The 10,207-nt window shown below is 27.8% G+C and overlaps 2 protein-coding genes across 2 annotated transcripts; both read left to right on the top strand.

Annotated features, from left to right (window-relative positions):
- Positions 1 to 5,250: 5,250 nt before the first annotated feature.
- LOC124490068 (myosin regulatory light chain 2, smooth muscle minor isoform) lies at positions 5,251 to 8,621 on the top strand. Its single transcript, XM_075730677.1, has 6 exons — positions 5,251 to 5,385; positions 5,584 to 5,613; positions 5,872 to 5,964; positions 7,892 to 7,967; positions 8,034 to 8,135; positions 8,202 to 8,621. The coding sequence occupies exons 2-6, from the start codon at positions 5,611 to 5,613 to the stop codon at positions 8,432 to 8,434; spliced, it is 507 nt and encodes a 168-aa protein (XP_075586792.1). The 5' UTR covers positions 5,251 to 5,385; positions 5,584 to 5,610; the 3' UTR covers positions 8,435 to 8,621.
- Positions 8,622 to 8,756: 135 nt separating this feature from the next.
- mh (DNA-dependent metalloprotease SPRTN) lies at positions 8,757 to 10,020 on the top strand. The gene is made up of 2 exons (XM_047052494.2): positions 8,757 to 9,189; positions 9,251 to 10,020. The coding sequence occupies exons 1-2, from the start codon at positions 8,826 to 8,828 to the stop codon at positions 9,865 to 9,867; spliced, it is 981 nt and encodes a 326-aa protein (XP_046908450.2). The 5' UTR covers positions 8,757 to 8,825; the 3' UTR covers positions 9,868 to 10,020.
- Positions 10,021 to 10,207: the final 187 nt, after the last annotated feature.

Here is a 10,207-nt window from a genome sequence, read left to right as displayed (position 1 = left end):
TTAACTTTTGTCAATTTGTTTGAAAGTGTTGGCGGAGTGAAAGCCTCATTATCCATCACTACCGGAATATTTTTTTTTTTTTTTGCCACACAATTTTCTTAATTATGCAAAGCATATTTTGTTTTTTGATTTCCAACAAAAAAAAAACAATAAATCCGAATATGTAAACTCTGAACATTTTCTCTTTCATTCATACTATAAATGATATGATTTTTTTATGACTTTTCAAGTACATAAAAAAATCATGTTCCAAATAATAAAAATAAAAATTCGCATGAATGTCAAAAAAATATAAAAGTTTTCAAATTTATCATCACATCAATATTATCGTATTTATAATAGAATAGATTGTACCATTAACAATATTCATCAATAAACAAGACAAATTCAGACAAAATTCTTTGATTTTTTTTTTGTTTCGTTCGTACATTCATTTGAATTTAAATTTTTTTTTTTTTTTTGTTATACGACAACAAAAACAACAACTGTATAACGAATGTTAAAAAACGAGTCTTGAGTTCTCATTTTTTTTTTTTTTAGTGAAAAAGAATTTGAATTTTTTTTACCATTGTTCATTGTTTGGTTGAAAATCATTCATCAAAACGAATGATCAAATATAACCATAGACAAAAGAAGAAGTAAAAAAAAACTGTGGAAAAAACGGAAATTCAACATATTCAAACGGAAAGATTAATGTTTTTTTTTCTCATTTGCTTCATTCATTCACGATTTTTGTTTCGAAAACGGAAATTTATCTATAACAATAATGATAACATTCGATTATGGTGAAAAAAATGTTGAAAATTACTTGATTTATTTCTTTTCTTTTGCCTAATTTCAAAAAAAAAAAAATTCAAATGATACATTGAAATAAATAGCCCGATGATTCCATCTAATGAAAAAAGTGCATGTTTCATGTGTATTGTTGTTGTTGTTGTTATTGTCGACGACAAGTTTTAACCATATTCATTCGTTTGAATTCTTTTTTTTTTGTTCAATCAAAAGATTTGATTATAGGTAATTTTTTTTTTGGTTGCCATTTTTTCGGTCAGTATTATAAGCGGTTAGTTGGTCAGTAATTTTTTAAAAGTTTTGGTTATTTGAAAAAGATCAGAAAATATATGAATTTCGGTCAGTTTTTTATGTGATTGATCAGTTAATTTATAAATGTTTTAAAATGAAAACCGGTCGGTTTGGTAAAATAAGAAAAATAATCAGTGAAAATTCAAAATAAGTCATTTTTATTAATTTTTTATTCAATTTTATTAATGTATCATCGATTAAAAATTTATAACTAATTTAAATGATTCAATATAAGATACAACAAATGGTTTATGATCATTATCTGGAATTTTATCATGCTGCAAACACCAATTTTCAAGTTCACCAAGACTAATGTTAGATGGTACAAATTTTTATTTCTTGATGTAACTGAGAAAATTTTTAATTTTGTTCAAAGATGCTCACTTCAGTTTAAATAAGCTCTTTTTGTTCTTCTAAAAGCTTTTGTTTCATATTGTAGCCAGATTCAGCGTTGATTGATTTTATCTCTTCCCTATATTCGCCGATATATTCAAGTACTTTAAATGGTATTAAAGTTTTTACGCCCAAATTATAATGTTTTGTTTCGAAATATAGCAAAATTAGATTCATTATTGATGATTTGCATTATCAAAATAGAGTCGATTGTTATTCGAACCGGAAGTTTTTCAATTTGTCTTTGCTCAATATCCCATAATAGATGTGAAACCGATTCTCATAATAATCGGTTGCTAGAGTAACGAAATATTGAAACATTTTTGGTTCAAGATTATGAAAATATGAATTCGAAAAGAACAAGATTTTCTTAAAACTGAATAATTTTTAATCAACAATTAACAAAAAAAAAAAATCCTGTGTTGATTCCACCACAAACAATAAGCACATACTAAATAATTGACCGATCAAAAGTCGGATGAAGTGTATGTTCGTGATTCATGATTACCATAACATTTTGAGCAGACTAGAGCATTTTTACATTTACATACAATCAGATTGGTCAGTCGGTTCAGTTTAAAATGATCGGTAAAATTGTGTCTAAACATAAAAAAGCAAATCAATTTTGGTCAGTTTTTCTTATTTAAATGATCAGTTAATTTGAAAAAAAATGTTAAAATTTTTTTTGAGAATCCAAAATCAGAAATCCAGATATCTGATAATTTTTCAAACATCCAACACAAATTCGCTCCAATTTATTTTTTATTTGAGAAGGACAAATTGATGTCAATTTAACGTCAATACGATTCATTGACCGAATCAATGATGGGTTTTATATAAATTTATATTAACATTTGCATATTATTCCATATTAGTTCAGATATTATAATCAATTAACCATTTGTTCTTTAAAATTTGAAATTTAAAAAACTTGAAATTTAACTTTTTCACTGAAAAACTTTAACTACAAGCTAATATCAGCTTTCAAATTCTTTAAGCTTTAAAGTTTTCATGGAAAAGGTAACAAATTTTTTCTAATTTCATTGTTTTCTGACCAATAATCCCTCCGGGGTAACTGATCGGGGTTTTTGTTTTCGGGATAAAACTTTTCGGGGTAATTTTTTTTCGGGGTTTTTGTTTTCGGTCATTTGGTTTCGGTGTTTCGGTTTTCGGGGTTTTTGTTTTCGGGATTTTAACCTACAACCCAATTAAACTTATCTCATTTTTTTGTAGCTGTTACTTAAAACATTGAAAATTGACAAGCAAAAACTAAGCATGTGATATGCATGATAATGAACAACAAAGTTACATCGTAGCAAAAGAAGGAAAAAATTTCTCCGTATAAACAAAATTCCTTAAAATATTCTTTTTTTAATAAAAACAAAAAAAAAATTTATTTAATAAACAAATAAAATTGAATGAATTATAAAAACTACAACAACAACAACAAGATGATGATGATGGCAATAACAACAACAAAAATGACAATCAGAATAATCAAATTTGAAAAAAATAATGATTATTACGCATTTGAAAGAAATTGAATATTCTATAGAAATTCTTATATGTTTTTATTTTACAAAACAACAACATGAGAATCACATGTATATACTAAACCATTTTTCCTCGGGCTTGGCAATGATTCAATGGGCAATTCAAATAAAAATGTAAAACAAGTATCTACACATTTTGTCATGCATAATTTACAGATCTTATGATGTTAATAAAACAATATAATATAATATAATCAGAGGAAAAAAAATTTCATCCTATTTTTAGCTATATTTTTTGGCCATTTATTCTTATTCTTATAATAAGCATGGTATAGCAAATTAGGTTTTTTCCCGATGAAGAATTTAAAGACTGAAATCAAACAAATAAGGTTCAAAGACACATTATCCAACATAATTTCTCTTTCCCTCTCTCTCTCTCTCTCTCCGGACAATTCCGGACTATTATTGTGATGAAACCGAAACTATTTTTTATACCGAAATTTGGTTATAGATTTATGGATTTTTCTGGTTTTTCGGCAGTACAAAAGAAAAACTTTTTCTTTTCCATCTATTCGAAAAACATCCGGCATATTATTACAAGAAACCGATTTTTTTTATATTTCATTCAATTGGAATTTTAATTTAAAAAATTTAATATAAAAAGAATTAATTTGAAATGAATCAAATTGAAATGGATTAGAGAGAGAGAAATGAAAGAGAAAGCAAGGAAGGTAATTGATTCTTATTTTTTTCATTCCATTCCTCCCCCCATCCCCGCATAAAATAAATAAAAAATATTTTCATCATGTCTTTGCACACAAGTACATTCGAACTCGAATCGATCGATTGCCTTTTTCCATCCAATTTCACAATGTCGAACTGAATGGTTCACATAAAAGACGTGATTGTTGTTACAAATCAAAAAAAAAGAAGAATCTTTTGAATCAATCAATAGTGCTGAAACTATTATCGGATTTCTGATTACTGAGTGCATTCAAAGTATTAAAAAAAATTCCGATTTTTTATCAATGTTTTCATTATCATCCATCATTATCGGATTGTTGGATCATTAAGAGATTGTTTGTGTGTGTGTGTGTGTGCGTTTGTCCTTTGTGAATTAAGTTTGTGTGCAATAAAGAAAAAATTTCGGAAAAGAATTCTCACCACAAAAAAAAAGAAACTAGAAATTTAACCCGTTTAATTTATTCAATTTTTTGTCGTTGTTGTTGTCGATTGCCAAATTTCCGACAAATAAACAACTATTCAAGCATGAAAAAAAATCACACCACACCACTATAACACTTTGGCCAACAAGTACATTTTCCGCAATCACAACATCCAACAAGATGATGATGATGATGATGATAATAATAAAATTCTTCTTAGATTCTATTGGAAAATTCTTGTTTTCTCTGTTTATTTAATTGGAATTAATAAAAAAAAAATGTAAGACTTGTGTTTATGACTTTTTTTTCAGATGATGATGTAAAAACAAACGACACTTCAACAATGAATATTGAAGCATTATTTGTAAAACACTACAACATTTTGATTTTAATTTTTTTTTTTTTTGAAAATTTTCACTTTTTTCAACGATATTATAACCATATAGACATTATTTGGGATTGAATTGTATGTATGTATGTATGTTTTGTTTCGAAAACAGCCACAATTTCGTTCATTGGCCGTAAACACGCACATATATATCTGATTTGGCATTCATAGGAATATTCCGCGTATTGAATGAATGAATTGACAACAAATTTTCACGAATGAAACGTTTTTTTTTGAAAAAAACACTGTAGCGGTTTTTCAAAAAAAAAGTTAAACTAAGAAAAAGCTTAACTTGAGAATGAGATGAAAACAGAAAGTAAAAACAAGAGAGACAGAGAGAGAGAGAGAGAAAGAAAGTTATTTTTAAAATATTTATTTTTCACTGGGAAAATTTGGTTGTTTTTGTTGTTCTGGATGTGAATATGGATGTGTTTATCATCATCAAAGATTTTGGCCTCAATTTACACATTAAAAACCAAGGGCCACAACCAAAGGGGAGATTCTAATTTTTGTTTATTTTCACATTTCATTTGGCATGATGATGATAACTTCGTCGTCGTTTGTTTTTTGTTGTTTGTTTCGTCTACAAGAGACACACATACACACACACACACGACAACGACATCAACGAAAATGTGTCCAAACTTGGAATTAATTATAGCAAACAAAAACAGAAAAAAAAAATTCTGGGATATAAAAAACCAACGGTAACATCAATAAACGGTGTCAAACCTCGTATATTCATCCAATATTAAAGAAGCAATAAGTTAAAAACAAAGTTTTTGTTGCCAAGAAAAAAAAATTATCCATAGAATAAGTAAAAGAAGAAAGAAGAACAGTTGGAACCAATTTTTCTTTTTTGGTGTGTTTGTGTTTCCATCGATCATTGCAAGAATTTTTTTTTTTGAAAATTCGAAATTTATAATTCAAATTAGTTCTACATTTTTTTCAGTTTAGCATTTGATTTTTCCGTTATTAACAAACCAGTTTTGTTTTCTTTTTTCTTTTTGTGTGTGTGAATTTTTTTCTCATTTCATTTCGATATTTCCTTTCGATCCAGAATAAATATTAAATAAATATATTAAAAATGGTAAATTGCTTATCATCAATTGATTGATTATACTTTATTTTAATATTCTCTTTTTTGTTTTGTTTTTGGATGGAATCAAATTTCATCAAACGACAAATCATCCGAATCATCATCCGTTTGAATGTATGTGTGTGTGTGTGTATGTCTGTCGTCATAATGGTCATCTATATTTAATCATACTTGAAATTAATTGAATTATCAATCAATCAATCAATCAATGGATAATGGTTGTTATGGGGGGGAAACAATGGATGATAGAGTAAAACAAGTTCAGCAAAAAAACGTGCCACACGTACTACATCGAATATTTTTGCAATGTTCTCACAGAATCAGATTGCTGAATTCAAGGAGGTAAGGACAAATTCTAAAAAAATGAATATAATTTACAGTATCAAATGTCAAATTGAATCAATCAATCAATCAATGATGGATGAATTGATGAAGAAAATTTAACAAAATCATCATCATCATCATCAAAAAATGTTATTTATGTTGACAACATTGGAATTTTGATGACGATGATGATAGCCGAATCCATTACCATCGGTCATCATATAGATTATCAAAGTTAATTTGTTGTTTTTGATGTTGTTGCCATCATCCAATTATCACACTCACTCTTTCATATGGATAACAAGACGTTTGTTTTTCTTGAAAATTGAATATAATTTCCGTTTCCTCATCACATTTATTTCAAACGTTCTTTATTCACTTGTCATGTCGGGATGAGGATGTTTTTGATCAAAAAAAAATATATATATATATTGTTGAATTATCTCACTTCGGGTGGATAGAGAGCGACAGAGAAAATTACCAAATTGCAATCAAAAAAAAAAAAAAATAAATAAAAAATAAAAATGTTTTAGTGAAAATAATAACATCACTTTACTATGGGTGTTAGTGGCAGTGGTGGCGAAACATTCATTTCCTTGTCATTATGTTAGTAGTAGATATGTTTACTTCAGCCACAAAAACTATTCAAAGAATTTATATAAATTTGTAAATTTGATTTGATTCGACCATTTTTTTTTTTTTTTTGAATGTTACGGATACCGACACGGATGATTGTTATAATGATGATGATGATGATGATCTTTGTCTTTTGTACAAATGATAATGTCGGTAAATAAATATCGTAACAAACAATTACCAACGAATTTTTATTATTATTATTATCATCATCACCATTTATCTAGCCATGAATCGAATAGATTCTGGATAATGGAATTTGAGAACATACATGAACACTTTACCAGTACTTTGAATAGTCATCATTGTAATAAATTTTTTATGAAATTGTTGTGTGGATCAATGGAGAATTTTTTTTTTTTTTTTTTTGATTGCAATTTTTTTCCTCCAATACAATGACTATGTGTGTCAATATAGTCAAACTAGAATCGAATCATCACTGACAAATGATAAATAAATAAATAAATAACATTCATTCATTTCCCGGTGTGGATGAAAATTTTCTCTTCTTCAACGAAACAAAACAAAAACGAAAAAGAAACCAAATTAAACTTTGTGAGTCAAGTTATATGTTAACAAATTTTGAAAAAGGTTGTGGAATTCTTTTTTTATTGTTTTGATTTTTTCTCTACAAAGAATAATGAAAAATATTAAAATATGAAATAAAGAAAATCCTTGCAAACAGAATAAGAATATTGAAATTTAAATACAATGTATTTATAGATTTTTTTCATATCCAAATCCATGACACAATCATCGTAATAATAATCTGATGTGAATGATTCTCGGCCACCACCACCACCACCACCACCACCACCACCGCCAACACCATCATAGAATTCATAGTGATTTTTTTCTACATTTGATTTGAGAATATTCTAGTTATTCTAGAAATTTATAAAGTTTGAATAACAAGAATAAAACGAAAATTCAGTGCCAAAAGAAAAAAGAATTCACTGTTCGGAGAAAAAAAACAAAATGATTGATGATCGATTTATTTCGAATGAAAACACCATCTTCTTTCACCACCATAAAGTAATACAGAAATAATACAATTGAATCTTGTGGCTACATGAATTGATTGTTCAAAGATTTCCGATTCTTTTTTTTCGTTTTTGCCCTTTGAATACCATAAAATCGCGACTATCAAAACGCAGATTTTTTTCCCATAAAGTAACTTATTATTATAAATAAGACTACTATTTGTCAACATTTTTTTGTATAAGGCGCGTATTATAGTCGCGATTTTAGGGTACATTATTTTTTTCACTTTTTTTTCTATTCATCATTGCTCATTGATTTGACATAGGCATTTCAATTCATCGATCAAGACAAAGATGGTTTGATCAGTAAATCTGATCTACGACAAACTTTCGATGCTTTAGGTATGTGCTATTATGTTTGGCAGATATCATAAAATTACCATGCAATAATAATAATAATAATAATAGGTCGAATGTATCCGGATGAAGAATTACAAAACATGTTGAGTGAAGCACCTGGGCCATTGAATTTTACAATGTTTTTATCCATTTTTGGTGAACGTATAGCTGGTATGTTTTTGTTTGATAATTTTTTGCATAAATTATTTTAATAATAATTGCAATAAAATTAATTAGGTGGCGATAATCCGGATGTAATCAAAGCTGCATTTAAAACATTCGATCCACTTGAAACCGGTATGGTCGATGTAGAAGAATTGAGAAGAAATCTTGGCCGTTTTGGTGAAAAATTAACTGAAGAAGAATTGGATTTAGCATTTGCCGAAGCTCGTATGGATTCAAAAGGTCGTTTCAATATTGATGCATATATCAAATTGATTACCGGTTCCGGTGATGATGAACAACAATGATAATCATCATCATCAAATTTAACCTCAGAAAAAAAATTGTGTATGATGCAATTTTCTCCTTTCCCCTTCAGTGGCTGTGCCCTTCCTGAATCGTTTATTTGCATAAATTTTGTTTTTATTACAATGTATTACCGTTTGATGAAAGAAAAAATTTGATTAAAATTAAAATCGTTTTTAATTTTGAAAATTAATTTTTTAATGGGGCCAAATAAATAAAACATTTGAAATTCAAAATTCGAGTCTTAACATACTATATGAACGTGACGTCTGGACAGACAACAATTTTTTTATTTGATTGTTTGAACCGTTGTATGCTTAAAAACATTGTTGAAACTAACAAAATTCGTTGATGAATTAAAATTGCAATTTTTATTTTTAATTTTTTTCTATCATGATGTCCAATTCATCTGAATTTTCTGTGATTGTTGGCAATTCATTTGAATTTGAATCTGATTATAATGATAATGGTGATATTGAAATTCTATTCGAATGTCATCGGCCATCGGCTACTAAATCGATGATTACATCATCATCTACTGCTAACTCGAATAGATCAAATGAATCAAAGAATAATACAAGAAAACGATTATGCAATCGTGATGATAATGATGATGAAATACTATTGCTTCAAGAATTTATACCACCTGCATCGAAAATCCGCCGTTCAGATGATGTAATTTTTATTGAATCAATTTCGTCTAACAAAAGTCTTGATAGGACGAACAAAGAAGCTCAATCTCGAATTGTTGATTATTGTAATAAAATTATTTTTGATATTTATTTTTAAAATAATTTTATTCTCTTTTTTCATTCTAGTTCGATCATCCAACTATGGAAAAACTATTTGTCGATCAGAAAATCAAACTGACGTTATGAATAAGAATAAATCATTGATTGAAAATCTTTCACTGATGGATCCTCGTTTAGAAACGCTTGACCCAACGCCCGACATTCAATGTTTATTTCGTGAATTTGATTCGAAATTTTTCGAAAGCAAACTAAGCAATCAAAAAAATTTTCAGATCATTTGGTGTAATCGCTTAACAGCATCAGCCGGACTATTTACTGTTGGTTATTTCCGTAATGGTAATGAACATGGTTGGCGAACAGAAATACGTTTATCATCAAAATTGCTTTCATTACGGCCACGTTCTGATTTAGTCAATACATTATTACATGAAATGATTCATGCATACATTTATTTTGCCAAAATTCGTGATAATGGATCGCATGGCCAATATTTTCATGAATTTATGTGGAAAATTAACCAGACAGCACATACGAACATTACTGTTTTCCATAATTTTCATGATGAAGTTAAATATGCTCAAAATAATTTGGTTGTACAACGAACACAAAAAAAACAGAAAAATAATCATCAAACGACCAATGAAAATCAATCAGTATTAGATAAATGGTTGATCAAAGGATGAAAATCAAAGATTGAAAAAATCTATTCTATAATGATGCTTAAATTAACTATTGTGATTGAATCAATAGCCATCTAATTATGATCTCTGTTTCTTTTATTAAAAATACTTTATACTTAATTTTTTTTTTCATTAAACAAAAATTGAAAAATATAATTCCCATTTATGATCACAGCCACCAGATGGCAACCGAATCTACAATTGAATCTATTCTATTACCATCGACGGTAATTTATTATTTATATTCAATTTGATGATGATTGGATCGATTGGTCGTCATCGTCGCGTGCTTAATAGTACTAAAACACCTTATACAATGATGATAAACCAGATGAATAAATCA

The sequence above is a fragment of the Dermatophagoides farinae genome, chromosome 4 (assembly GCF_024713945.1).
Source record: "Dermatophagoides farinae isolate YC_2012a chromosome 4, ASM2471394v1, whole genome shotgun sequence".
Lineage (NCBI taxonomy): Eukaryota > Metazoa > Arthropoda > Arachnida > Sarcoptiformes > Pyroglyphidae > Dermatophagoides > Dermatophagoides farinae.
The sequence above is the reverse complement of the archived record's forward strand: the minus strand, read 5'-3'. Positions and strand labels throughout refer to the sequence as shown.